We start from the raw sequence: 27,260 nt of genomic DNA, 5'->3' as shown, positions 1-27,260 counted from the left end.
TCCGCAAATGCAAAGCCAGAATAGGCGGAGTGAGCCTCGGCTAAACCGTGGCTAAATCGCCCTCCACGCGAAGTGTCGTCTTCTCATAGAACAACAGTCTCAGTACACTTACTGGCAGCGATTACAATCAACCTCTTTCTTGTAGACCATGGTAGACAGACTGTCCCAATGACGGAGGCATGTCCCGGTCTCTGTTGTTCGTCCTCACGGCCGCCTTGCTCGTCCTGACAGGTGCTGCATCCGACTACTTCGAGCGACTGAGCCTAACACCACTGCCCCTGGGCTCCCTCCTTGCATCCTTCGATTTTCAGAGCAATGAAACTCTGCAAGACTACCAAGCCCAGAACTTCAGATACTTTCCCCGCTCTCTAGGCCAAGCACTGAAGCATGCAAACACAAAAGAACTCCATTTGAGATTTACTTCTGGCAGATGGGATCCGGATACATGGGGAGCGCGTCCGTGGGACGGAACAAAGGAAGGAGGTACTGGGGTTGAATTGTGGGCTTGGATTGAAGCGACTTCAGAAGACGAAGCATTCGAGAAATGGACAACTTTGACACAATCTCTGTCCGGCTTGTTCTGCGCCTCTTTGAACTTCATCGATTCGACCAGGACCACCAGACCTGTCTTGTCATTCGAGTCCTCAGGCACATCAAGGGAACAGACCGCCGATCTACATTTCCTGCACGGTGTCCTTCCAGGAGAAGTAGTTTGCACTGAAAACTTGACACCATTCTTGAAGCTGTTGCCGTGCAAAGGAAAAGCAGGTATCTCAAGTCTCTTGGACGGACACAAAGTGTTCGATGCTTCATGGCAAAGCATGTCTATCGACGTACGGCCTATGTGCGACGCTGGCGTTGCAATGTGTCGCGTGGAAATCAGCCAGACTATAGACGTCGTGCTGGATATTGAACGTTCAAAGCGGCCCAGGGACAATCCAATTCCACGACCAGTGCCGGCCGAACAGCTCGTCTGCGATGAATCCAAGCCTTACCATTCGCAGGATACGTGCTATCCAAAAGACATGACTGATGAGATGGCATGGTCTGTGAGGGACATCTTTGGACGGTCAATCGCTGGGGCTTGTCCCTTGGCTGGAACAGATGCAAAATCTGTCTGTCTGAATGTGCCACATGAGCGCACGGTGATGATAACTCAAGACGCGCAAGAGATCAAATCAGAGGCTGGGCCATTGGAGCATCGGTGCTACCAGCTAACCCCAGCTGCAGGCTTCGACATGGCACTCACGCAGCAGAGTATTAACCGAAACCCAGACCTTGGTCAAGAACTGCTTCGCGCCGAGAGGACCATCACGGGTCATGGCGCAGCTCGCGGTGGTATGCGTACGATTTTCACCAATCCGTCGGCATCCGAATTTGTGGACTTCATATACTTCGAGAGCTTGCCATGGTTTATGCGACCATTCATGCATACTTTGGCGGCACAGACCACACATGGTCAATCTGCCGACGTCAGAGAGATCATCAAAGACATGTACTACCGCCCGGCCATAGATCGAAAGCGCGGAACTCAGATCGAACTGGTCATGTCAATACCTCCGGCCAGCACCGTAATGCTTACCTACGACTTTGAGAAAGCGATACTTCGCTACACGGAATACCCTCCAGACGCCAATCGTGGCTTCAACGTCGCTCCTGCAGTGATCCGAGTCTTGAACGAGGTTGATGCTAATGGGTCGCCGAAAGATGTCTACATCAGGACGACAAGTTTGCTGTTACCACTACCGACACCTGATTTCAGCATGCCATACAACGTCATCATTCTGACAAGCACAGTCATGGCTCTTGCGTTCGGAAGTATCTACAACCTCATGGTTAGACGATTCGTTGGGGTTGATGAGGTTGGTGAGAACAAGCTAAGACGCCTGCTCCAAAACATGTCGGGTTCAGTGGTGGCTTTGAAGGATAGGCTAAAAGGAAAAAGTCAAAAAGTAGAATAATAATAGCATCGATCTCCGCGCTCAACTGTCTGAGGCTCTCGCCATGGTGCCATGTTAGCAAGTTCGATCGCAGTCGATCACGAGCAAAAAGGAAGTGGACTCTGGATGAGGCTCTTTCAACCCCAGAAAGCTTAGTTAGTACCTTATGCACTCCTGCGGCAGCCTCGTCGCCTAATCCAGGCTAGGTCAGCCTCGTCGATCATCCGCCTGTCTATCTCCGGATCTCGCAAATATCAATACATGACGAATCGAGCACTTCTTCTCCAGCGCACAATGACGTCGAGATTATGTACGACTTCTCTCGAATGCCTCGCACCAGGTATATCGGCGAATTTGCCGGGAGCCGACCCTCACGTTGATGTTTGCGGCTGAAAGCATGCCCTCTGACAAATGTGCGAACATCCTCTCCACAGCTGTACCTCATAGATCATGGTACGGCACATCCTTCATGACGCGTCCACATCATGACGATGGTTTTCCCATCCTTGATAAAAAGGTAGGTCGTCGATATGCCACATCTAAGCTCAGCCTTGGTCGTCGTGACTCCTGATCATTACCTTTCTCTGAATCGCTCAACATGCGTGTCGCTATTTTCTTTGCGGCCCTGCTAGGCCTAGTCTATGCTCAAAATGCCAGCCTTACCCAAGACAACACAATAGCAACAGAGGGCCTCGTGACGAACACATCTCGATTCAACACGTTCCTCCGCGTTGACAATGGCACATACGGCCCAACAATCGAGGAGGTCCACTACTTCTACAACTACTGGCCCATCGGAATCGCCGTCTCCAGCACCTCCCGAATCTTCATCTGCTACACCCGTGGCGAGTATGACTACACAGTCAGCGAGGTCGTCAACATGACAGCGGAAGCCGCATACCCGTCCGCGGGGCTCAATCTTCCTGTCGACGCCCTCAACACCACCTTCAACGGCATCTCATTCGGCAGCGCCAACTCGACGGGCTTAATCTCCGTTCAAGCTCTATACATCACGCCCGCGACATCATCACGACCCGAAACGCTCTGGCTTCTCGACACAGGCAGACCGACGGTCCAAACCTCCACAGGAAGCTACAGCATGCCCTACGCACAACCTGGCGGCCCCAAAGTCGTAGGCGTCAACCTGTCCAACAACACAGTCTACGTAACATACACGTTCCCATCAACAGTGCACTACCCCGACTCCTACATGAACGACATCCGATTCGACCTTCGCGCCGGCCGCAACGTCGCATACATCGTAGACTCCAGCAACGAAGGCCGCAACGGCTTCATCATGCTGAACCTCACGGACGGATCCTCATGGCGACGTTTGACCCAACACCCGTCCGTCCTACGCGTCTACAACAACCTCCCCAGCTACCAAGGCCACCCTTTCTACTACCGCAACCCAGGCATGCCAATTGGCCATCAACAAGAAGGTCTTGACGGCATCCAAATCACCCCGGACGGCAACTACATCTACTACTCCCCCCTGACCAGTCAGGACCTCTACCGCGTCCCCACGGCGAATTTACTCGCACTGGACTCCGACCCGCTTGCCGAACAAGCCGCCTCCAACAACGTAAGCTGGCTGGGCCAGCGCGGCGGCGAGGCCAACGGTTTCGAAGGAGACACCAACGGCTTGATCTACATGCTCATGCCCACGCACAACGCCATATACTACTACGACCCTGCAGACCTGCAAGTCCACGGCTTCGTGCGTGACCCGCGCATCTTGTGGCCCGACAGCGCAAGTATCGGCGCCGACGGCTATTTCTATATGAACATCAATCAATTGCCGTACCAGGATGAATGGAACAATGGGATCGACTTACGCCAAAAGCCTGGGGCGATTCTGAGGGCGAAATTGAATAACAACGGGACTAAAATCAACACGTTATACGACTGAGATAGACATTGGAATACGAAAGTCCATTAAACAATTGCAAGTCCATTTGCAGTGTTGAAGCCAGTGTATGCTGTAGATGTTGATCTAGAGCCCTGGTGATGCTGCAACATGAATGTCTATGACTGACCGCAAAACATGTGGTATCAATTCCATCATACTAGGGATACAATAGAGACCCATAAAGCCCGGATTGCGCCTGACGGATCTCAGGTCCATGCTTGCCCTCAACCAGCTCGTGAAGCCGAGCCCAATAGCGCCACGCTGCCAACAAGCCCTCATCAAATCATACAAGTGTGAAATGAAAGGTGTCTAAACCATAGAAAGCCCGGCCACAATCGCCTCGAATACCACCGCGTCTTCTCGAAGACAGAAGACAGTGCCGACACCGCCCCTTTCAACACTTTCTCCGGTCCTTTCAAGCAGGTACCTCTTCGTCTTCTTCTTCATGTTCTCTCTTTACTCCACGTTTCTTTTGCTCCCGCTCACTCTTTTCTATCAGATCGATCAAATCGACAATCAAGTCCCTCAAGACTCGGTTCAAGCCCAGATTGTTGAAGAGAGCATACTTATGATTGCCAAACAGTTTCTCATTAAGCTTCACGCCATCCTTCTCGAAAGCTTGGCCGTACCGGTTCGCATATCTTGCCAGATTCCGCATGATCATGACACTCATCCAGGGAATGCCACAAGGATGAGCGGTCTGGTCGATAGCCGTATAATGATAAGCATGCTTCATCTGCACTGGTTCGGTCTCTTTCACGTCATGGGCCAATTCTTGTATGAGCTTGGTCATGGCCTCTGCTGACTCGGGAATATGCATACAGAGATGTCTTGCGAATTCACGGACACTAGTAAACTGCGTTCGGTGTTTGCATTGCGTCCATCGACAGGGCCAGTTGTTAAGGCCTTTCTCTGGAATGCGGCCGCCGGTCGTGCTGGTTCCGACATGGTTTCCTATAACGTGGCTGAACAGCTTTTCGCGGCTGGTGATCCACTCGCTACAGATGTGTTGCTGAGCGAGACGGGCCGCGGGGTTCATCACGTCGGGCCGAGCGATCTCCCACAAACACTTGTATAGAGGCCGACCCTGGAGGTCAACTAAGACTCTGCGTGCTTTGATACCCTTGATAATGAATCTCGGCTGGGGACCGTTGATGACTTGCGCCTGCGCCGTGGTGAATGTGTGCGAGACGTTCTTAATGAAATCAGCAGCAGGTATGGGATTGTTCTGCAAGAATTTCGACTGATAGGCTTGCCAGATGGCAATTTGTGTGATGTCGTCGTCGCGTGATTCCTCGAAGCAGCACCGTAGCCACCTTGAAGAGCGGTCGGGTTCGGAATATTGTAGGAGCTGAGCATGAAGCTCGGGTGGGATGTTGGGGATTGAGGTAGGGCTGGCTGTCATTTTTGTGGCTTGCCTCGCTATGATTGATTCTTCGCGGGTCAGCGACCGATGTAAGAGAAGAACAGTTAGTCGACCGGTCATCTTGGGAAGAAGGGGAGAGTTCTTCGTGAGCAGCTCCGTGTTGTTTTCCGGTATGGCTGTGTATTCGTACAGGAAGTCTAAGGTGGCTTCGCGAAGTTCGTCGTCAGAATCGAGTAGAACAAAGGAAAACAATCGTTCGATGCTGGTCACTGGTATGTCTGTCAATCGATGGACTTCCGGTGTGTCGATGCCGATTCTGTTTATGGAACGGATTGCAGAGATCAGCATACCTCGGTCGGCAGACTCGAGGTACGGGATCAGAGAAAGATACAGAGAATCCTTGGGGGCCAGTGCCCAGTATCGTGTAACGTGCTCCAATATTTCCATGGCCGACTGTTTGAATTCAGCGAGTCGAGGTTGATCTGGTAGAGTGATTGCAATGGTGAGGATGTCCTTGAAAAGTGGAAACTTGGCCAGGAAAACAGCGTTTTCGTCCAGCGTGACCATGTTGCGCAGGACCAGAGCAGTCTCTTTCAGTCTCTCAAGTCTTTGTGAGAAAACAGCATCCTCCAAATCTTCCTCCGTTACATTGGTCGAGAAGACCTGGATGCGGTCCAGCAGATTTGTGGTACCGAAAGCGGCGTTCAGAGTATTGACAGGAGATGCCTCGTCGTCTTCATCGTAGGTGATTTCCCATTTCACACCATAGATGAGCTCTGTGATTTCGAGTGCTTTCTCAAGCAGGGATTCGGCAAGAAAGGGGAAACCTTCGAACTTGTATTTGTCTCCGCGCTCATGGGATACTTTGACCAAATGATGCAAGGCAAACTCCTGTTCTTCGGCAATGCCGGATCGAAGGCCATAGAGACACCGCTGGTAGATATTTGGGCCATTTAGACCAGACGGGACGCACTGTCTCAAGTGTTGTTCTTCTGGAGGCGGCTTAGGCAGTGACTGCAGCTTTTCCCGGGCTTTGAGGGCATGATAAGTGGGGTCACTGCCGGGTGTCTTGACCTGCTGCAGGGTCAAAGCGACAGGTGGACGTGGTTGATAGTGTTGATACCAATCAAAAGTCGGGTTGTGAGGATCACTCGAAGCGTTCAGATACGGTTGCTGTTGTGGAATTGGGGGGGCAGAAGGTGAATCCGTAGCTCGAACATTTCGTGGGCGAGTAAGTGGAACATCTGGCTGATACATCTGCGTGCGTTTGGGGTCTGTTCTCAATTGGCCTACAATCTTGAGTTAGCATGCGAACATTGTCGAAGCGCTAGGCGGGAAAAGGGACTCGATTGAACATACGCGACGGATATCTGCCTCCACTTCCTGGCTCTTCAAGTTCAGTCTTCTCCTGGGTTGGAGTGGCCTGTTCCTCATCTGCAGATTCAACGACGCCTTCGGCTGATGGGAGCTCAATCGTCTGAGCATTGGAATGGGGATAGTTCTCAAGCGTCCGCGACCGGAGATTTCCTCCTTTTGCACTTGTGTCTTCCAGAATCTCTCTTGGAGGCGGCTCCTCTCCCCAGTATCTCGCGATCTCGTATGCCCTGTTTGTGGAATCTGATATCAGTCACGAGGTTCGATGCGACACATAAGATAGACCAAAATTGACTCACGCGAGGTTCTTGTAATAGACAGTTTTCAGCTGGAATGTCATGACGGCTTCATGAGTTTTGCCAAATCCGAATTCTTTGACCAGAGTTCTCCATTGCATACGTTCGCCGGACAGGATATCGTAACCTCCTCTAGATAGTACCAACTTGTACAGCTTGTGAAGAGAGATCGGTCGGCCGCTGACTTTGCCTTCGCGGTCAAAGTTAGTCCCGCGTTGTTCATGGAAGGCGGCAAGATCTCTGAGGAACTCCTCCTCGTCCTCGATGATGGTTTGAGGAGGAGGTGCCATTGTTTTTCTGGATGCGGCGCAGATCTATTTGCGACTCCGATAAATTTGAGGGTTCAACGCGGCACACTTGTAGGACGACTCGGAGTCATTTCGTGGATGGGTGCGATTGCGGAACTCATGCAGGCGCAAGTAAGTTGCGAAGTCTCAAGATCGGTCGAAGAGGTGTAAAGAAGTAGAATGAATCAATTGCCAATTCGACGAACAAGACAAGTCTGCGCCAGTGAGGGTGAAGTTCGCATCCTGTCACTTTTTGGTAGTCGCAACCCTCCTTCACTGCGCGCTGCGGCTGGGCCCGTGCGCGGATCGCGCTTGCCGGCAGACTTTCCTATTACGCAGAGCATATCAGATCTATCAAGATTCAAGAACCTGCATCTGCCCTTCTACCTTCTTCCTCCTCTTCCCACTTACTACTTCCAATTCGAATCCAAGATTATCTTGTACTCCAACCTTATGATTAGGCTCAATCACTCTTTGCTTGACGGTTTTCATGCTCAGATCTATGCTTTGCCCAGTTTGTCGCTTTCTTCTGTGTCGTAGATATTGACTATGCCTTCTCAAGGTTCTCAGAAAATTTCCCCTTCTCCTTTGTGTCTGCCGCTGTCCAAATTTTCCTATGCTACTGTTTCCAATGAAAGCATCGCTCCTATCCCATGGCTTCACATCTCAGGCAAGAATCGTTTGTTTGCTGTTTTCGAAACAAGCCCTACTCAGCTGGAAGATGGCCGGATTGAGGAGAGACAAAAATTCAAGGTCTTGCAGGATCCTGAAGTCATGGTACTTGTGCCTCAAGAACTCAATGGTCTTCTCTCCCTTTTTTTGAAAACTCACCTGTCCACCAGGAAGAACTCGATCTCAACGCTTTAGCAGTTGAAGCCCACCGTGCGATGGCTCAACCAACCAACCTGATGAATGCTCAAGTTCCCGATGTCACAGTCATTGTCAAAGTTCCAGTTATCGCCATGAAATATCCCATGAACAACGGACAGGTGATGTGAGCGAAGCATCAAGCCTTCATTGCTTACTAAGACGCAGATACGACGCTTCCAGATCCGATTCCCATCCAACGAAGACTACTACGAAGCAATGAAAATGCTGTCTCGTGCCAATGTCCCTACTGTTGAAGCCGGCTCCTTCCCTGTGCAAAGACCGCAATTTGTGCCGCAGATAGCTCCCCCGGCCTTGTTGACGCCCAATGATTCAGCATCCCAGATAGGGTCGCAGCAGGAAGATCCGAAAACGCGTGATCAAGCCGGCGCGTTTCCTCAGGTCGCTTCCACGACCCGGCATCTTCAGTCTGCCGTCCCAGCTCGACCCGCGATGGGTCCTCCTGCATCCCGACCCTCGACAATGGATGCAATGCAATACCGGCCACTTAAAGAATCGTCAACGTTCGGGCTACCTCAAACACGGCAAAATCTCGCACCACGTTCAAACGTCTCACTAAGTACTGCTACGACTCTCGTCAACAGCAAAGTTAATTTCACCGTGCAGGACAATTCTGCCGCCCATCATGCCTATGGCAATGCTATGAACATGCAACACGAGCTCGGCCGTCCAGGAACAAACACGATAAAGCATCCAACCACAAATCCAGTCGATATGCAAGACGATATGCAAGACCCAGGGCTTGGGTTGCCGCCAAAGAGAACGTTGCCGTTCCGCAGGTCAGACTCCACAGCAGACGAGTATCTCGCTTCTGCAGTAGCCACTGAAGCCACCAGCATCAACGAAAAGAATGAACTGGGGCATCTGCCTGCAGCCTCAGAGAAGCAAGAAGTCATTGTGGACCCGGTGTGCTCACCACAGGCCAAGGGCAAACGAAAACGAGCTCCCGCGAAGACATCGACCGCCAAGAAACCACGAGCCACAAATACACGCAAGAAAGCTGGAAACAAGGCTGCAGAAGACAACCAGCCGATCCCAACAGTTGAGGATCTGCTCAAACAGCCTGACCGGCCTCTTTTCCAGCGAATGGTGCACCAAAACGCGGAGACCAAGCACCTAGAAATATCCGACTCGGAGCCACGTTCAACCAGGCGGGCAGGTGGCTCCATGGGAAGTCCATCTCTCGGAGCACCCAGCAGACGCGTGACAAGGTCAGCATCTCGAGCACTAGTCCCCATCCAGGATCAGAGCATTGTCCAGAATGGCACAGACACAGACCGCACCAAGGGATTCCCCTGCACACCTGCCGACCAGATGATCGTGCCAGTGATGCCAGGCTCGCCTGAAGCCCAGCACAGCTGCAATGCTCCATCGCCACAAGATCGCCCACCAAGATCCGGACAAGATATTCCGCAATCGTCGTTTGCATGTGCCGATCTGAAACCGATGGCCGAACAACCGGATGTGCCTATTCATCAAGTCATGCCCGCCCCTGATGGTCTACACGCCGATGCTGACATTGCCGGTGAATTTCAGAGGCTTCAAGCTTGGGCAAATCAACCGGACGGCGTCCGCAGTGCCGCTCTGAAATCATACTTCTGCCGCTTGATCATGGATGAGAGCTTCGGTCGTGTCTGCAAGTCCTTGGACTCGTGGTGGGAGACGGAGATCATGAAGGGCAAGATCGAAAGGCGGCATTGATCACAGTGAGCCAGTCGATACGGGCTTCAGCACGCAGGAGGTTCAGGTGTATTCAATGCGAGGAAGGGACACCTGCGCGGTCGAAAGAATGTGGAATTGTGCTGCTACAGGATGTCTCGGGCACACTAGAACTGGGCTGTTATGACAGAGGTCCCCGACTCTATGCCGTACGCTTGACGAAGAATGAAACCGCACACAACTGTAGATGACAAGCGATCTAATTCGATTGTTGCTCGTCGCAAGTACACAATGTCTTAAACCTAGACAAAGACATCTAGTCCAATGCTTGCTCGATGACACTGCTGTTGCTAACCATACATGTGTTTTAGAGCCAGCACCTGTGGTAGGCTCAAAGCCGTTCGCTGACTGCCCAGTCAAGTAGGACATGCAAGATCGCTGTGCTAGCGTCGCCCAGTCCACAAGAGCCTGATCCCGAGAACATTTCCACTCAAGCTGAAATCACCGTACAATAAGCTTGGACATAACCAGCAGACCAGAAAAAGAAAGAAAGCGCACCAAAATTCTGTTGAAGGTAGGTTTCAACTGTTGGCCTGGAAAAAGAAAGCTTGCTGAAGCGAGAGATCAACAATCGTGAATAGTGTGTGAATCTTTGTTATTTTGTTCCCTCGGACCTGGTCTCTGAAGCCATGGCCTTACTGAGGGAAGCCTAGGAAGTATCTGGGTAGTAGAAAGGTATGTGTCTGACACATGTTCTGGTCTGAATCGTCGCCTGGGACGAAACGCTCTGCGTTCAAGAAGGCGCCAATGCTCAGTCGTCTAAAATGGAGCAGGACTGACTTCAACAAAACAAGATGACCACCAAAAGTCATGCCAATGCTGATATGACAAGATGATGCAGGAGAAGAAAAGCCTCGGGATAGCACAAGAAGTTTCAAGAATCCAGACTCGCCATTAGGTGCATCAATGTCAATCCGATGCGCCGAGAGTACAATATGATTCAGCTCCCAACGCCGTGCTAAAACGCAAGTCAATGGCTGAAAGAAGGAAAAAGCCGCTAATAAGAGTGATTCCGGTAATTCGCGCTCCGGAGGGTATTGAGGCCTGGTCGTGATCCTGCGACAGGGGTGTATTCAAGACCCATGTCTATGTCCATGTCACTGTCGAGCAGGCTTCGACCCATGGCAGTTGGACTGGAATCGACAGATGGAGAATGTTGGCCAAACGCAAATGTCTGAGCTCGAATGAGTTTGGATCGTTGTTTCACTTTTCCGAGACCACGTTCGCAGTCGAGAACATGCTCTTTGGCATCCATCTCGACATAATTCTGTGGAAAGCATCGTGATCGATAATCCTTGAAGAATGTGCTATAGCCACCATCTAGAATATAGACCTCTGGGTATGTTAGAGCAGGGTAGCGCTCGGCGTTAACAGTTCGATCTCTGTTGCGGATGAACTTCGCCATAAGAGGTGCGCGATGAGCAGAATACTCGCAATGGAATATTAATAATGCCTTGGTAGTCGGCTCGATGTCAAAAAGTTGTGAAGATAATTGCTCTTTGTCGTTGAAGTTCACGGCACCGTCGATATGGCCGCCATTAAACTCGTACTCGAACCGACAGTCAATCACGACCAGCTTCTCGTAGCATGAGTTGAACCTCCCGTCAAGAACCTCGATCATGGTCTCTTTTGTGATGCGTGGAAGGGCACCCGCCTCACTTTGGGTGAAGTGAGGGAGTTGAGGAACGTGCGGTCCTTCGACGTCCATGATAGACGGCAACAAGGGTGGAGGCGGGCTCATCCGTTCCTTCTCCCGTTTCATAACGTCCTCAGGATGCTCAAACATGCTCAAGGATCGACGAAATTGTTTCCTCGGCCTCGGTCCTGGATTTGATCCTTTTCGTGCATGGCCCGCCATTGGTGACCCATTGCGGGAGTTCCCAGTACATAAGCCGAAGCGAGGTCGTGGAGCAACAAAGGCCGGAGAGGCGGCGAGAACAGGAGCCTGCTTTTCCTGCACTGGAGACTCGGCGAAGATCTCTGACAGGGATAAAGAGGAGGAGTTTGCTGGCTTATTGCAGCAATAGTCCATAAACTTGAACTGCGGAGCTTGACTTTCTGGTGCTGGTGCTGGTGCCGGTGCCGGTGCAGGTCGTTGAGGCAAAGTGCCAGTACTATAACCCTTTGTTCTGACCAGAGACGGTCGCAGCGGTCCTGATCTTCTTCGTTCCGAAGGGACGTTGAGTTGCATGGTCTCGAATTGAGGAATCATCGGTGGAGGAGAAGGTACGGACAAGGCCGGCGACTCATGAGGCGTGGATTCAGGGGTTGGGGACTGCAATTGAATCTCGACTGCACAAAACGGTGCCTTGTGTGGTAGAGGTGAGACGTCAATGTCCATAGATTCTTGAGTCCCAGGCGACGACGATGGGATTGGAGGTGTGGTGAGGGTCACTAAGTTAGGTGTTAGTGGAAAGAGCGACTCCGGACCTTGAAGTCCGCTCACCATGACCATTCTGCTGAGCCGCGAACATGCTGTTAGGGAACAGAGCCCTTCGAGGAGTGGGCAGCTGAGGACTAGACGCCGGTTAGTACTCCATGCAACTTCATATGCTAGATTATGTGATGGTACCTCTGATCGATATGGAAATTCTGAGAGAGGTCGGCAGCAAGGCTAGCCGTAGGTGAAGACCCTCGAACAGGTTTGAGGTTGAAGTAGTCTGTCCTTGACTTCTTCATTGATAGATCCTTGAAGTTGAAGTTGTTACCAACAGCGAAGGAGGCATATGATGTTGGTCCATCTGGTCTGAAGCCACAATGGCCCATGAATGCCGGAGGCTGCATGGCCGCCAACGGCGAAGAAGCCTCGATCATATTCATGTTGTCCGAATGAGGTATGGATCAAGGTATCCCCCTCTTATGCATTCACCAGAAGCAGCCCTGCGATTGCTTGTCTTGCGTACAGAACCGAAAGGACATGCACGTTTGGATTTCGTCCAGGAAGATCGTTCCACTAGTCAGGACGAGAATCTTGGTGTAAAGGCCAAACCCCGGGTAGCCAGGTCGGTCCGTGTCGACGGAAGGATGTTGGAAGGGTGGTCGAGGAGGATCTCAAGCAGACATGGTCCTCTGCAGCAGGTACATGAGCACTGAGGTGTTGGATCGTGCTGCTAGCGATGTGAAGACTGCGAGGAAGGCAATGAGGAGAAAGTCGGTGGTTATGAGACTGGCCAACTGGGCTCAGACGACTTTTCTCCTCGCTGCTTCTGGCAACGGTGTGGAATCCTCGGAAAGAAGCCTTGACCTGCAGCTCAGTGGGCTTGAGGGGGAAGGGAGAGGATGGATAAGAGTTTTAAGACTGGACTGCAGGTGGAAGTCCCAGTTGTTGCTGGGCAGCATTGACCTTGGAGTTGAGCGAGTACGATGGAGATGCAATGCGGGCCTTGGCCTCTTTTGGGCGGGTGGACGCCCGAACCTGAAATCCAGAAGAACCACCACCTCCAAAGAATGGGGCCGGCCATCAACTGACAGCGACGGCTTTCCAGTTCCAGTCTCAGGTTCAGTCTTACGGTAACGGCTCTAACTACAATCTTGACACCTTGATCTCGATGATCGCTACACAGAACACACAAAGGAAGAACTCAAAAGAGAAGCCAGGCGCATATTACTCGTAGCTGTACGTTTAAGCCTCGAGGTGCCTATAACTTACCACCCATTCATCGCCTGCAGGGCTTACAGGTATCCGGTACAGAAACTCTCAAGCCCAGCAAGCCACCCCACAGCCTAAAAAGTTGACAATTGTGGCCGTCGACTAGTTAAGCTAAGCTGCGATTAAGCTCAGCTGGAGTCCTGACACTGTCGGGAATTCCTCTTTTCTCTCCACCCGACCAGCACCTGCGACACAGAAACTACAGGCAACCCGACCTTGGTTTACGAACCACGAGTAACGCTAACACCATACCATCACCGCTATCTTCCAAGTTTCGTTTCATCCAGGAACCATTCGGACCAGCTGAACCGATACTCTTGTTGTCCACTTATGTCATTGAACCTTTTTACCTTGATCTCATCTTGCTCATCCATTGATCCACAGGCACAGACCGCGGCCTCCTCTAACGACTGTAGATCTCGATCGAAATTCCTTTGCTCATCTATTCAAGCGGCTCGACGAAAGGTCTGAAATCTGGCCGCAGCCTCGTCACGTCGTCTATCGCCTTCACGTCAAAGTGGGGTTCCGCTAGAGCCATCCTCAGGTGCAAGACTTCTGACATGAACTTACGCCATGACACGAGGTTGCCCTGTGCGATAACCGACTTAGGTCTGCCTATCATGAGCCTTGGAGAATCCATCCTTCTCTCCATGCCATCATACCGCTGTCAAATGACTCTATTCGGCAATCATAATACAGGTCGTAACCGCTGCGAAGTAATGGGCGCGTGCGGAAATCACGTTGTCGCAACAGATGAGAAGGAATGCCTCAAAGCACGGAGCAATACGAGTTATTGGGATCTAGATTTACCTTTGGATCTATTTCTGGTCTTCCAGGCATACCCTTGACAGCTGCCGAACTTTGCAATCATATTGAAGAATGCACACGGCACAGTCATGAAGCATTTCAAGGGAGAAGTGCCCAGTGAAGGATATGGAGTACAGCAGTAAGGTTGCCAACCACCTTGTCGCCACCCCCACCTTGTCGCCAGTACTTATAACTTTACTACGTATATTTTAGTACTCGATAACTATCTTAGTACTAGGTATTTTAAAATAATATTTTTAGAGTAGATAGTTAAATATATATATAATAGTACTATCTAATAAAATTAAAAATATTACTATTAGTACTCTTAAGAATACGACTTATATATTATTTTCGAAAGAAATTTAAAATCTTATTTTATTAAGTATTTCTTTATTATTAATTAAGAGATATATATTTTTTAATTTATAATAGTTATTATTAGCTATTTTTTACTATATTTAAATACTAAACTTTAATTATATTTTATTAAATAAGTTAAAAAGCTTTAAATAATTTTAATAATTTATTTTTAAGAAATTTAGATTTTTTAAATTTACTATAACTTTTTAAGTACTTAATATTTTTATAAAATTCTTTCTTATATATAAATACATTTATATATATTCATTATAACTTTAATAATATTTTAAAAAAGTATAATATTAAGTATATTATATAAAATATAAGTTTAAAATTTTCGAAAATTTTAAAGACTATTTTAAACTAATTTATTTATAAAATTTATTAATATTTTTAATATTTTTAATCTATATATATATAATTTAGTAATTATTCTTATAGTAAATAAAAGAAAAAATTAAAAAAATCTATTATTTTTATATAAAATTAAGAAAAGAAAATATTAAGTTAAATTACTTTTTTATTTTAAGTTATAAATATTTAATAAAATATTAAATTAAAAATATAATAAAAGCTTAATATAATATTACTAAAATACTATAAAAATTTAAAAAAATAATCTAAATATCTTAAGTAATTAAAAAGTTATAGTAAATATCGTAAATTTCGTCGAAATTTTAAGATTTTCGATTTTCTTAGTAAAATCGACTAGCTAATTTTCATTCTATTCGTTTACTTCGAGATTCTAAAATAATTATAATATTATCTTATAGACTATAAATTCTATTAATTTACTATTAGTCACTTAAATTTCGAGTTAAATAGCTTAATTAGATATTGAGTTATAAGTCTTAGAAACTAAGGTGTTTTGGTGTAAAAGGGTGGCGATAAGGTGGGGGTGGCGACAAGGTGGTTCGCAACCTTAGGGCTTTGTTTTCGGGCAAAAGATGGCGACATTCTTCGAGCTCATCAACCTCGGTCAGCCAGAGGCTTGTCCGATTGAGTATGGCCTCAGGTCCCAAAGCGCTTTATCCTCTCGCTTGTGGCCTGTTAGTGGACGGAGACCCCGGGCATCTTGAACCTCGTTGGGCCATTGGCAAGGTTGTGGTCCATTGGACTCCCCAAATTTGGCACATGGTAAACCCTGTTCCCTGTTGCCGTGTTGGCCAACAAGCAGCACTCTGGAAACTCATCGCGCACTGTCACCTGCATCGCCATTCTTTTGGCAAGGCAAACGGGTCTTATCGGTACCTGTTTCACTAGCCTTGATTGCCTTCGGTTAAGGCGTTCATCCATACAGCCGATTCCCCCACGATGTCGACTGAGAACGACCCGAACTGTTGGTCACCTGCTTGGTCGTCGCGAGGATGTTGCTCACATCTTTACTTTCTACGTCATGCGATCAAGACTAAACTTTCCAGTTCCCTGTTTTCTATATCAACACGTGAAGAATACCGCGTCGGATCTGGATCGCGATGAAAACACCAAAACAATGGTGGCCGACCTCGCGTAATGGTGTTGCAACGATGCTGACTAGGGCTGATGAGAAAGAGGGGTAGGTCGGCAGCTGTGCACGCTTCAGCTCATTCACAGGCTCGTTTCCCCGCCTACTGAGACAGATGGCCCCCCGGGGGCGCTCCGGTGCGAGCGTGATCGCTCATCAATCATGTTCGGTTCCGCTCTCGAAAGACGCGTCTTGGATATTTCCAACGTCATCATTCAAGCTACCTACCACCTTGGGTTCGGTATCACACAGGTTTACTGTTCCCTGTAGCCAGGACCATATCACTGCTTGTCACACGCTATGGTCTGCGAACACATTACGCTCAAGTCAATGTGGCAGAAACATCTCGGTCGAAGCCGTGCACGGCCGTGTTGGTTCACACGCTGGAGGACGTGTCGCCAAGTCCAAATGTCAACAATCCTCAACACGCTACAGTCGCCAAAGCACGTGAGTCGGTATTTGGCAATCACCAATCCCTGTACGGAGTATCGTTTTCGTAACGACCTCATAGCAAAAGCACGGCTCAACCGTTTCTGTAAGTTTACACAATGTCATTCTGGTGGTCTGCCAGGAAGTCTGTGTGCGCCGCGACGTCCATCAAACCCATGTTTTTCAGCCAGTATGCCCGGCAGCAGCGCACTGATTACAACCTCGTTTTCTGCTGCATCCGGAGTATGAAAGCTCCTCCTTTGACACTCGATAGTGCGCAATCTGATGGGTATAGCTTTACAGCTTGTCTTTGCCACAGGCGTCACTCCCGAAGCAGGCAAGACCCTGCATATTGATGGCTCTCCGCTTTCCAACTTGTTCAACAAAAGTGCCGCCGAGTACGATTACTAGATCAAAGTGGACAGCAGCAAGAAACCACAGTCTTAGGCTCATAGCAGCATGAGGAGCTCTCCTAAGCCCCAGCTGTCTCCCCTGTCGATCAAAGTTGTCACAAGAAAAATTGACAAGACCCTTGCATCCCGATTGTGGAAGGATCTATGAGTTCTAGAACTCTTCCATACTCGATCAGTCATCCCTCTTTGCTGAAGGAGCTCATTCCGGTAATTTGGGATGTACTATAACATGTCACAGCGAGGCTTGGTCGCTGAAATAGCGGCTATTCTCCAGAGACGATGTGCTCGCCTCTTCATCTTGTGCACCAATTTCTTGCCTGAGATGCGCACGTGGAGACCAGAACGGATAACACCTTTAGCACCGGTGGTCAAAGTCGACACGAAACCCCTGGATCTTCAGGGAGGCTTGGTGCCATCGGCATGATCCCTACAGACTCATGAGTCGTGGCGATAGTGATTTCGACTCAGTGTCGGTTTGCGTCAACGGTGGAAATTCTGTTGTTTATACTAATTTCAGTTCTCTCGTGATTGCCATCGGGATGACGTAGCGCGTCGTTCTGATGTTCACGAATACCCCAGATCGTCGGGGTCATGGTCAAGGTTCGCTGTCGACACCGAGATCAACGATTTTTGATTATGCTTTACGTCTGGTGACGACGCTGTGTTGACCCGAGGGCCTGGATCGCGAGACGACAACAATACTTTCCGCTCGAAAATCAGGCTTGTAAAGTATCGCGTGTCATCCAATGTCACTGCTTTGGGTACGTGCGCCTCATCGACGATGACCATGTCGGGTGAATAAACTTGTGATGCATACATTCTTCTCGTGGTGACAGTGCTCGCTGATGATGACGGCGTTGCAGTTTTGGCATCCCTGGTATTGACGTTGAGGTCATATCTGAGGCTTTCATATCCTGGTCTCTTTCTATATTTCTATACCCGCATGACGTTGAGCCTTTTGGTCATACTCACATGTCTGGCAGCTTCGCAATCACTCCTCAAAGTACCCCTCAAACAACCACTTCAGTTTCTTGACAGCCTCGGGACTTCGTCCGACGGGATACGTGCTGATGCCGAACTCTCGTCCACCAGCAAGATGTTTCGCCTGCACTAGCTCCGAGTGTTCTTCCTTGGACAGCTCGTCGAGTACAGAGCCAATGAATCGTCGTGCGTTTAGGGCGTTGGCGCGCATATGACCCATGACCATCTCGACCGAGACGTCACCGGAGTCGTGCCAGCACTGTAAGTGAAAGAGGTCAGCAAACATCCAGCAAAATGTAACATGTGCGAGTTCGTGGACCGTCAACATCACACCCCTTGGAAGGTTTCCGAGAACGGTCGTCGGGTGTATCAGGTCTTACTTACATCGTAATCCGTGCTCATTAGAATGACTTGATATGCGATCTCTGCTTCGGCGGCCAGTTTCGCCTCGGGTAAAGTCGACATGTTGATGACGGTGCCGCCCCAACTGCGGTACATATTGGACTCTGCTCGGGTACTGAATTGCGGACCCTCTTTAGGGATGTTAGCAGTGCTCACCATCCCAGCAGTAGTCGATACACTCGCCGCGTGAGTGAGAAGAGGAAGGACATACCCATAACGATCACAGTGCCTTTATCATGCAGCACTACCCCCTCGCCCTCAAGACTGTGGCCACACTTCCTCACGACATCGCCCACGCGATTATCAAACGGATCCGCAAACGGCATGTGCAGAACGAACCCGCCTTCAAAGAAGGTGAATGGTCTAATACCCTTCGTCCGGTCAATCACTTGATCCGGAACCACAAAGTCGCGCGGCTTGACTTCCTCCGCCAAAGACCCAGCGGCGCTGAACGCAATGATACACCTGACTCCCAATTTTCGAAGGGCCGCAATGTTCGCGCGCACGGGAATTTCAGTGGGGTTGAGCTGATGGTGAATGCCGTGTCGGGCCAGAAAAGCGATGGGAAAGGGTTTGCCTGTTGTTGGGGATGGGTGTTCAAGAACGGTTATATCAGAGCTCGGCTTGCCCCATGGTGTGTCGATGTCTAGAACGGCGGCTTTGTGAAAGCCTGGAAGTGTGTCGAGGCCGGTGCCGCCTATTACGCCGATGTGGATTGGTGCTGGACAGAGTAAATCAGCATGGCTGGCATGTGGAAACACAATTGAACAGAAATGCAAGACGGACCTGAGTAGCTTGTCGGGACGCTTTCTGAAGACATGGTTGTGTAGAGGCCGGTAGTCTAGGAGGTTGTGTATAAAAGTTGCTGTCGAATATAAACGGTGGCCTTAGTCTTTTATATTCAATTATTAATGTTTAATCTCAAGGAAGAATCTTGTTCGAGTCGTCGCGAAGGCGCTGATCCGGTTTAGAATAGCAGTGAAAAGAAATGTCGGTGGTTTGTTTATTCATTTATTGCATTAGATTCAACTTGACGTAGTAATAGTATCGTCGTCCACATATCAAACAAGGTCATAAAATTTGAGATCTGAAGTCGTCGTGAGTCTCGCCGAAGATTCCCCGCCATTATTTCACCCCATTGCGCCATGCCCGCTAAAGAAAAGACCAAATACCTTGTCCTCTCACCCATACCAGGTATGCTGTTCAGACAAAAGCTCCTCGTCTTCATGCCGCCCAGGGATTGTAGTCATGTGCGTCTTGGTAAATGGGAGCAGACGACTCCCTGATTAACATCTCACTCCCCGCAACGTGCGAGACCCCCGTGACATTTGCTGCAACCACCACGGCAGCGCCATGGTCCGGAACTGGGGATATGGGCGTTGGAGCCTGCTGTTCCACCTTCGAAAGCTCAATGTCAAAACTGTTGTCAGAGGCAGCTTTTGCACCATCGTTGGAGAAGATCAATGGTCCATCCAGCTGTGTCTCGCCAAGGACGGCACCTTGATGCCCAGCGACATGGTCAAGCAGGGCCTCACTACCCTGGAATGTTGCTGGCTCGTCTCCAAGCATAGTGCAAATCAGACAGCGGTAGGACGGATGCCGCTCACTAGGGTTTTGCTGCTGCATATGCGACTTGGCTAAAAACAACCATCGATAGCGGAGCCCGGCTGTGTGCATGCGTAATCGGTCATCCATTTCCCACCCCTTATTCTTCCAGATGGCGTTATCCTTGAAATGGCATTTAGTACTGGCGCACTTATAGACCACGTCTCTGCCACGTGCGCCTTCAGAGAATGCCCGCGAGAGGCCCTTCTTAGGATTGCCCCGAAGCTCGTGTGCGTTCTTGCAACATCCACCATAGTTGGAGATAGGTGCCAGGGTGGATGCAGTAGAGAAAGACGTTCCCTGTCTTGGAGGCACTGCGAACGACGCCGAATCTGTGTAGGATCGACGACTGGCATCTACAGATTGCATGGTACCGTGGTCATAGGCACCATTAGAACCTCGACTCCCCGCACTCGACCAGGTAGCAGATGAATCAGTCGAGGCATTAGTATCTCGGCGAGGAGGGCGTGAGAGGACGTCCTCTTCCAGTGGCTGCGACGCAGTATCACGTCGCCCGACCGGAGGAGTGTCAGCCATCTGTATTGTTTTGTTACTGTCTTTCGGTCGAAACACCGGCCTAGAGAAGCGGGGCTTCTTGATCTTGTCCGGAGATGAAGGGGAAGCGATCGATTGCTCCCTAGATGCTGTCAACATTGGCTGCGCTGGCATAGGTCGACTGTGCACAGCGGCAGGAGGCGTGACGGGTGGTGATTGTGGCGAGGCCACACTCTGGGCCACTTGTACATTCTTCTTCTTATCCATCTCCTCCTCCAATTTCCGTTGAAATAGCGCATGCAGGGCGATGAGGGCCTCCGAACGTCCCTTGTCGGAGATGTCAATGCAGGTCTCGAAATCAATAACACCGTCATCGTCTCTAGCTTGCGTCAAGCCGGCTAAGAGGGCATTCTGTGTTGCTATTGTGATTCTCATGATCGCCAACTGCGCAGTCGCTGTTCCGAATTAGCATGAGCACTCGAGAACCGAACGGGAGTCCTACTGTCACCCTCCTCAAAGCTAGGCCCGAATCGCTTGTTGCCGTCCGCGACCACTTCTTCTACTTGTCTCTTGCCTTTCTCAAAAGATTCTTCGAGGAGGTCTGAGGGAGGTAGGGCATCGTGGTTCTGTCGACGAGCCTTGATCTGCTTGAAGATGCGGCAACCGGCATCGTATGCTTGAATCAACCCCGCAACGCAGCTCACAATGGCGAGAGCCTCGCCGATTCCGGACATGGCGAGGCGAGGACGTCGATCTTGGCTGTACTGGAATCAGTCGAAAGGAGGAATGGAGATGGAAAGCTGCAAGGAGCAAGAAAGAAGGAGAGCGAACGAAGGCATTCTGTTGCACAAGGCTGCGCCTCAATGAGTGACATGAGTCCTTGCAAGGAGTCCTCCTGCTTGGTACTCTTAGCGGGCAGCCACAGGGCTTGGGTGCAGATGGGATGCATGATGGTGGTCCGTCGGACATGGGAGCCCGGCCATTTATCGCAAAAGGCGTCGACTATGCCTACCTAGGGTAAGACAGCCAGTAGGGAAACCTACCTTTCACTATACCGTACCATGTTGAGGTTGTTGAAGCTTGATTCGACATAAGAGGTAATGTCACAAATAATGATGGTGCTTACAAGTGATCAACATCTTTAAAAGGCACCAAAAACGTGGTTGCCGCGAGATCCCCAGATGTAGGATTTTTATGCCCCCAGATTGCCGAGTCATTGACCAATCTTCTTCTCCAACAGCCCTTTTCTCTATCAAACTACTGCACAGTAAAATTCCTTTTGCCTCCAGCGTACCTGGTAGGGCTGACACTCTCATTGCTAAAAGAGACCTCATCAGACTTGGCCCCTTCAGTAACGTCCAGCCATCATCATGTTCGAGGTCCCTGACGCAAAAAGGTAGGTGTATCCAGTCCATAATACCGACGTCCGTCTGACATGTTGGCTGCAGAGTCAAGAGATCAGAACTCTTCCATGGCGCCATCACTTCTCAAACGTCATCAAGGTCGGTCTCGCCTGCTGCAGCGAGCGATCAAGAAGACGAGCCAAATCCAAGCCAAATCGATTATGGCTTCGAATACGACTTCATCTCGCCAGACCAGAAACCGGCACAACGATCTCAAGCCGACACCACACATGAACCAAGCAATGAGGACAAAGCTGAAGAACAAGAGTTTGACTTCCGTCTCTTCACCAGTGCTTCCAAACAGCCCTCCCAAGCCATAAGACTCTCAGCAACACCACCACCAGCAGACCCGACAGAGGTCCCATCCCTCGACGAAGCCAACTTCCTCCGCCCCAACCGTCCAGACAATTACTATTTCACTTCAGCCCTCTCACCAGATTCCACGGACGCGCTCAAATCACAGTACGCAACCGTCGCACTTTCAACCACAGATGTGCTCTCCCTCGCAACTTCGACGAAATGGCCAGGCACAGCCCTTCCCTGGCGGTGTATTCACGTACAACTTACTAAGCCGACAAAACTCATTCAAGTCCATGACCGCAAATCAGTCACAAAACAACTCGACTCAGCCACTGATGCAAGACGCACTCGTCCATCGAAGAATCGCCGCATCTTGTTCCGCAAACGCCTAGCTCTGCGCGCCAACCTCGCCGCACAAGCTGAGCACGACGAGGAAGCGGAGCGGGAGAAACGCACACGGCGCAACCGCGAGAAGAAAGTCAAACGCAAGGAGAGGGAGAAGAGGAAGAAACTGGAGTCCGAAGATCAGCCTGAAAGCATCGGAACGGAAACGAGAGCCCAAGGACGATTGGACGAGGATGAGGATCATTCCATGATTGACAAGAATGTGGAATCTCAGGGCGCTGGGACTCCGTCTGCGGCAGCGACTATAAATGCGACTACGACTGCTGAGCAGTTACGACCTCCTTCAGCGATGAAGGGAGCACAGCCCAACGAAGGTTCGCTATTGAAGGCATCAATAGCAGACTCGGCGCCAGAAGCCGTCACCCACTCCACGCCGCCGACTGCTCGACGAGCGGCTCCAACCTCGAGGGCTCCGACATCAAGAGCTCCCACGTCCAGAGCTCCAACTGCGAGGGCCACTGGATCTTAGTTGCCCAATAGTCATGGAGTTTAGCAGCCTACATTGCACTCACGAGGAACGAAATGTCATAAAAAGGAAAAGCACTTGGAATGCCTTTCGGATCTTGATCTCATCAAATTCGTCTGCTCTGCTATTTTGTCTTTCCTCACGCCGTTACCGTTACCACGACCATCCCATCTAGTGGCCGTCCTAACGGAACCCGTGACCATGAAACACCCTATATCAGACCACTTTTATCCCAACCCATCACATCCGTTTCTTCCAGTTCATTGCCCATGCGCAATTGCCCCAGCCATCCTCTTCCTCATAAAATCAAAGAAAGCAAATTGACTCGGTGTCGAGCCGTACTCGTACACGAAGCGACTCGCCAAATAACTCCCAAAGATTGACTTGAGGTAATTATCCGGCACGCGCTTCAAGATCTTTTCCAATCCAACCTTGGCCTGCAATGTCTTGGGCAGTGCCTCTTTAAACACAGCAACCCTCAAGGGCTGGTTATCCCATAACTCCGTAAAGTTCTGGAGCTCTTCATCCAACTTCGTAATCGCCAGCGACAATTGATCCGACAACCTCGACCTGGATAGACCGGTAGTCTCGTTCTCGCGCCAAATCGCCTCGAATTCCAACCGTGCGTTGTTCTGAATCGTCTTCTGCACTTCCTCTACATAACTCTTGTAGAACTCGGGGACAGTCCCATCCGCATCAACGCACATGTTCTCGATGAATCCCTGGTCGTCAAACGATAGACTGGCCAAGACCTCAAGCGACGACGAAGTCACGCCGCCCTTGTTGGCAGAGGCGTCCTTGTACAGGATACACCCCGCTTTTTCGAGCCTCAACTTCGCGTCCTGCGTGATGAACAAATTCGCGCCCTCAACGATATAAGGAATCGTGCATTTGCCGTCAACAATCAACTTGCTCGCCGTTTGCAGGTCAATGGATTCGGGGCGACCACCGCACGGTACGAACAGGTCATACGCCGACCCATCGCGGAGGTGGAATGTATTTCGGAATATCATGCCGTTGTTCACCTTCTCGCCAGATGGCAAAGTGATGTTGGTGTCCTCCACCAGAACTCTATATCCTTGAGGCGACAGTTTGGAAATGTCGTAGTCGACGATCATGACCCGGTTCTTGGCCAGGCGAACCAGTTCAGGGCGGTCCAAACCAGCGGGATCGACGAGAACACCAGATCCATCGACAATGGCCGTGTACTTTTCGTTGCCGAGGATGATCTCATTGGACCCCAGGTCACCGTCTGGACCGCCAGTCTGCAGCTTCCTGATCTGGCTTTGATCGAGATTCAACTTGCGGTAAATGCCGAGGACGTATTCTCGGACTGACAGTGTAGTCATGCCGTACGCATCGTGCGGGATACCGCCGAGTTTGGGACTCTTGCCGGTGAAGAAGGATTTCCACCACGGCGCGCCTCTTACTCGGGCATGCTCTGTTGCCCAATCGACGAGATCTGCGGTGTTCTCGTCGGGACCCATGAACAGAATCTCTTCTTGTCCATGGAGGTCAACAATGGGGTCCTTGATACCTGGACTCGTCGGCTTCAATAGCAGATCCATGATGCTGTCGATGTACTTTTCGAAAGCCACACGAGTCTTGTCTTGGTGGTTGTAATCGAGCAGTATAACACCCTTGGAACCACCTTCAGGGATGTCTTTGTTCTTTCTCTGCTGAGTGTTGGCCAAATTGTAGTTCTCGTCAAATTGTGTCCGGGCGTTGATGGCGTACAACTCCTTGTTACGGGACTTGACGATTCGGATACCTCCACGAGCAATGTCCCGGAACCGTAGGTGGAAACCTCGGAACTCTGATCCAATGACCAAAAACATGCCGTAAAGGGGTTGAGGGTACTCGTGCTCCGGCAAAAACTCTTCAGATGGCTTAAGCCTGAAGCTCAGGGCGACCTTGGTAGGGGTGTAGAAATTCGTCTTCAAGACAGCTTTGTTGAAGGTCAAGAAGTATTGCATGACCATCTCATCGTGTTGATTCGTGACAGTCCGGGTTATCATCTCTGACAACTTGTCGTCGTCCAAGACCTGCTCCACGTTCAGTCGGAGGTAGCTGAGTGTCGGGATGAAATCGTCCTGTTCGCCACGAGTTTGTACATAATGAGTGCTCGCGAAGGAGAGATACAAGGACCTGATCAGATCTGGATACTTGTTGATGATTTCCAGGATATAGTCTGCCGTGAACGTTTCCGTGCGCAGACGCTTCTTGATCTTGCCAAGCAGTTCAGCATTCGTGCTGCTGTCTCCTTTTAGGGCCGCCTCAAGAGAGGTGTACTCGGAACCGAGGCGATTGAGGAATTGCTGCACAAATATATGTACGCAGTGGGCGTAGATACTTTCTTGTAAGCTGAGATTGCCGCTCGCAAATTGCCCTTGCAGCTTGTTTTGGGGGATACAAAACAGCAAAGATACCTCCTTGATGATCTGATGGATAGCAGCTTCGATCGGTGGGTGTCTCGATTTGGCAATGTCACTGCTGGCGGGCTTGAGGTAGAGTGAAATGACGGTGATACCGTTGGAAAATTGCTCGACGTATTTCCTCGAACTCGTGACCCCATAGTAGTGGTAGAGGTCAGACAAGGCGCTGAACACGCCCATTGCTGATCCTTGTCGGTATGCAATCACTATTCTTTTCTCGCGAGTGCCGTGCATATCGAACATCTCTATAACTGGCCCTCTCCTTTCGACGGCATATGTGATGATCTCTTGGTAGATCTCCTTGGTGTTCTTGGTCGCCTTCTGTAGGAACCTCTTTTCGCCAATCTGCTCCAGGTCGGTCTCGTCTCGGCCGGGATTTGGATTGTTGAATTGGCATTGGTAGATGAAGTAGCAACGCAGCGACTGGTCTGGATTCTCTGGGAGGGCATTGTTTGACCTGAACGACTCAACCCGGTAACTCCTTGCAGGTGTAGACCCATCAATGTATTTCTCGTCAATTCTTTGCTCGTACCTTGGACCCTCGATGTTGCTGATTCCAGGTTTGCTTGTGTCAATGTAGACTGCATGGTCCGAAGCCTCCTTGGCCAGGCGAATCTCCAACTTCTTGTCGTCTCGAGCGTACGCAGCTAGTTTTGCGGCATACAAGGAGAGTATGTTACTGGCGACCGCCTCGCCCGTTTCGGTGGAGAAATACATGTCGTCAATGCCCAAAGCATTGTAGAACCACTCTGTTTCTGAGGCAATGAACTCGGTAGGTAGGAAGCCCTTTTCTTCGATGAGATCCATTACTGTGACTCGGTCAGTACCTGGTATGCCTGGGGTCGGAACAGTCCTTCATACCTTCTTCCATTTGGGCTTTCTTTCCCTCGAACTTCGGAGCCACATAACCCGGGCCATGGTCCGCTGACAGGGTACGGTGTAGCGATAGATTTGAACTGGAGGCTCCTGGTACTCCCAAGAGGGTTGGTTGAGGAGAGGGTTGTCGACCAGGTGTTCTGACATTCTGCTCCAGGAGTTTGTGTCTCGCAGGGTTCAAAGGCTCGTCGCCGTTTACTGTGAGGTGATCCATGTTGCTGGTCTGAAATAGTGAGAGTAGAGAGTAGGAGGGACGGCTGAGAGAGGGACTGGAGAAGACAGATAATGAAAGAGAGAAACCAAAGCAGATAGCTCTCAGAGAGATATCTGTTCAGCTGTGTGAGATTTCGACAGGGGCCGGTCAGTCAGCCGCAGAAAGACCGCTGCTGGTTTGTATTCAAAAAATACTGACTATCGTGGTGGTGATCAACAGTGAGTGGTTGTAGTCCGCATGAAACAGACCCCAAAAGTCCCCTTTCTTATCGGGAAAGAACAGAGAGCGTAGGGAGTTGATAAGGACCAAATCTCACCGCAGCTGAGACACAACACAATACACAAGACTCAAACACAGACCACGCGAATGTTGCTGGATTTAGCAATGTACCCAGGTCTTCTTCTGGCAACGTGGCATCTCTGCATTCTTTTATACTGAAACAATGAAACATATATCGCGCAAAATTTGTGTACACTTACATCACCAGGTTGCAAAGAGGAAAACATTAGGTACAACATCTCCCCGCAATTGGATCAACGCGCCACTTGGTCAGGCACCGGGGCGCCCCAGGCACAATGACAGCCCTATCAGCAGCAACCATGGCGGCTGTCGCCCGCTTATAACCGGAAGAGTTGGCCATCGAAGGTTTATTCTTGGCCAGTGAGAAGTCTTCATCTAGAAAATTGCCAGGGAAGAAAGTGAAAGTTCAATGTCGCAAGGCGTTGTTGGGA

At 50.0% G+C, this 27,260-nt stretch overlaps 10 protein-coding genes across 10 annotated transcripts; 5 read left to right on the top strand and 5 right to left on the bottom strand.

Annotated features, from left to right (window-relative positions):
* Window positions 1-101: 101 nt before the first annotated feature.
* On the top strand, window positions 102-1,986 carry EDD37DRAFT_577351 (phosphatidylinositol glycan, class T). Its single transcript, XM_062814401.1, has one exon. It carries the CDS (start codon window positions 180-182, stop codon window positions 1,959-1,961), a length of 1,782 nt encoding a protein of 593 aa, XP_062671138.1. The 5' UTR covers window positions 102-179; the 3' UTR covers window positions 1,962-1,986.
* A 293-nt stretch (window positions 1,987-2,279) lies between these two features.
* EDD37DRAFT_629169 (major royal jelly protein-domain-containing protein) lies at window positions 2,280-3,953 on the top strand. The gene has a single exon (XM_062816495.1). The coding sequence runs from the start codon at window positions 2,539-2,541 to the stop codon at window positions 3,850-3,852; it is 1,314 nt and encodes a 437-aa protein (XP_062671137.1). The 5' UTR covers window positions 2,280-2,538; the 3' UTR covers window positions 3,853-3,953.
* EDD37DRAFT_629167 (uncharacterized protein) lies at window positions 3,875-7,420 on the bottom strand. Its single transcript, XM_062816494.1, has 3 exons — window positions 6,892-7,420; window positions 6,578-6,822; window positions 3,875-6,507 (listed from the first exon to the last, which is right to left on the bottom strand). Exons 1-3 carry the CDS (start codon window positions 7,176-7,178, stop codon window positions 4,268-4,270), a joined length of 2,772 nt encoding a protein of 923 aa, XP_062671136.1. The 5' UTR covers window positions 7,179-7,420; the 3' UTR covers window positions 3,875-4,267.
* Window positions 7,421-7,724: 304 nt separating this feature from the next.
* EDD37DRAFT_649574 (uncharacterized protein) lies at window positions 7,725-9,764 on the top strand (the record flags this gene model as incomplete). The annotated part of the gene is made up of 3 exons (XM_062818147.1): window positions 7,725-7,952; window positions 8,018-8,164; window positions 8,211-9,764. 3 exons carry the CDS (start codon window positions 7,725-7,727, stop codon window positions 9,762-9,764), a joined length of 1,929 nt encoding a protein of 642 aa, XP_062671135.1.
* A 922-nt stretch (window positions 9,765-10,686) lies between these two features.
* On the bottom strand, window positions 10,687-13,026 carry EDD37DRAFT_381560 (M-phase inducer tyrosine phosphatase). Its single transcript, XM_062812097.1, has 4 exons — window positions 13,007-13,026; window positions 12,355-12,788; window positions 12,229-12,299; window positions 10,687-12,176 (listed from the first exon to the last, which is right to left on the bottom strand). The coding sequence occupies exons 2-4, from the start codon at window positions 12,600-12,602 to the stop codon at window positions 10,780-10,782; spliced, it is 1,716 nt and encodes a 571-aa protein (XP_062671134.1). The 5' UTR covers window positions 12,603-12,788; window positions 13,007-13,026; the 3' UTR covers window positions 10,687-10,779.
* Window positions 13,027-15,825: 2,799 nt separating this feature from the next.
* EDD37DRAFT_693964 (uncharacterized protein) lies at window positions 15,826-16,945 on the top strand (the record flags this gene model as incomplete). The annotated part of the gene is made up of 6 exons (XM_062820075.1): window positions 15,826-16,156; window positions 16,195-16,357; window positions 16,380-16,552; window positions 16,617-16,640; window positions 16,677-16,807; window positions 16,854-16,945. The coding sequence occupies exons 1-6, from the start codon at window positions 16,077-16,079 to the stop codon at window positions 16,943-16,945; spliced, it is 663 nt and encodes a 220-aa protein (XP_062671133.1). The 5' UTR covers window positions 15,826-16,076.
* A 907-nt stretch (window positions 16,946-17,852) lies between these two features.
* On the bottom strand, window positions 17,853-19,352 carry EDD37DRAFT_381422 (5'-methylthioadenosine phosphorylase). Its single transcript, XM_062812096.1, has 4 exons — window positions 19,117-19,352; window positions 18,542-19,051; window positions 18,313-18,461; window positions 17,853-18,187 (listed from the first exon to the last, which is right to left on the bottom strand). The coding sequence occupies exons 1-4, from the start codon at window positions 19,148-19,150 to the stop codon at window positions 17,939-17,941; spliced, it is 942 nt and encodes a 313-aa protein (XP_062671132.1). The 5' UTR covers window positions 19,151-19,352; the 3' UTR covers window positions 17,853-17,938.
* Window positions 19,353-19,381: 29 nt separating this feature from the next.
* On the bottom strand, window positions 19,382-21,501 carry EDD37DRAFT_629161 (uncharacterized protein). Its single transcript, XM_062816493.1, has 2 exons — window positions 20,933-21,501; window positions 19,382-20,885 (listed from the first exon to the last, which is right to left on the bottom strand). Exons 1-2 carry the CDS (start codon window positions 21,162-21,164, stop codon window positions 19,555-19,557), a joined length of 1,563 nt encoding a protein of 520 aa, XP_062671131.1. The 5' UTR covers window positions 21,165-21,501; the 3' UTR covers window positions 19,382-19,554.
* Window position 21,502: 1 nt separating this feature from the next.
* EDD37DRAFT_665315 (uncharacterized protein) lies at window positions 21,503-23,172 on the top strand. Its single transcript, XM_062819247.1, has 2 exons — window positions 21,503-21,826; window positions 21,879-23,172. Exons 1-2 carry the CDS (start codon window positions 21,801-21,803, stop codon window positions 23,005-23,007), a joined length of 1,155 nt encoding a protein of 384 aa, XP_062671130.1. The 5' UTR covers window positions 21,503-21,800; the 3' UTR covers window positions 23,008-23,172.
* On the bottom strand, window positions 23,093-26,939 carry EDD37DRAFT_577338 (NAD-specific glutamate dehydrogenase). The gene is made up of 2 exons (XM_062814400.1): window positions 26,301-26,939; window positions 23,093-26,248 (listed from the first exon to the last, which is right to left on the bottom strand). Exons 1-2 carry the CDS (start codon window positions 26,527-26,529, stop codon window positions 23,265-23,267), a joined length of 3,213 nt encoding a protein of 1,070 aa, XP_062671129.1. The 5' UTR covers window positions 26,530-26,939; the 3' UTR covers window positions 23,093-23,264.
* Between the last annotated feature and the right edge of the window lie 321 nt (window positions 26,940-27,260).

The sequence above is a fragment of the Exophiala viscosa genome (assembly GCF_022695815.1).
Source record: "Exophiala viscosa unplaced genomic scaffold EDD37scaffold_4, whole genome shotgun sequence".
In the NCBI taxonomy this organism is placed as follows: Eukaryota; Fungi; Ascomycota; class Eurotiomycetes; order Chaetothyriales; family Herpotrichiellaceae; genus Exophiala; species Exophiala viscosa.
Note: the sequence above shows the minus strand (reverse complement) of the source record. Positions and strands in the feature narration are given on the sequence as shown.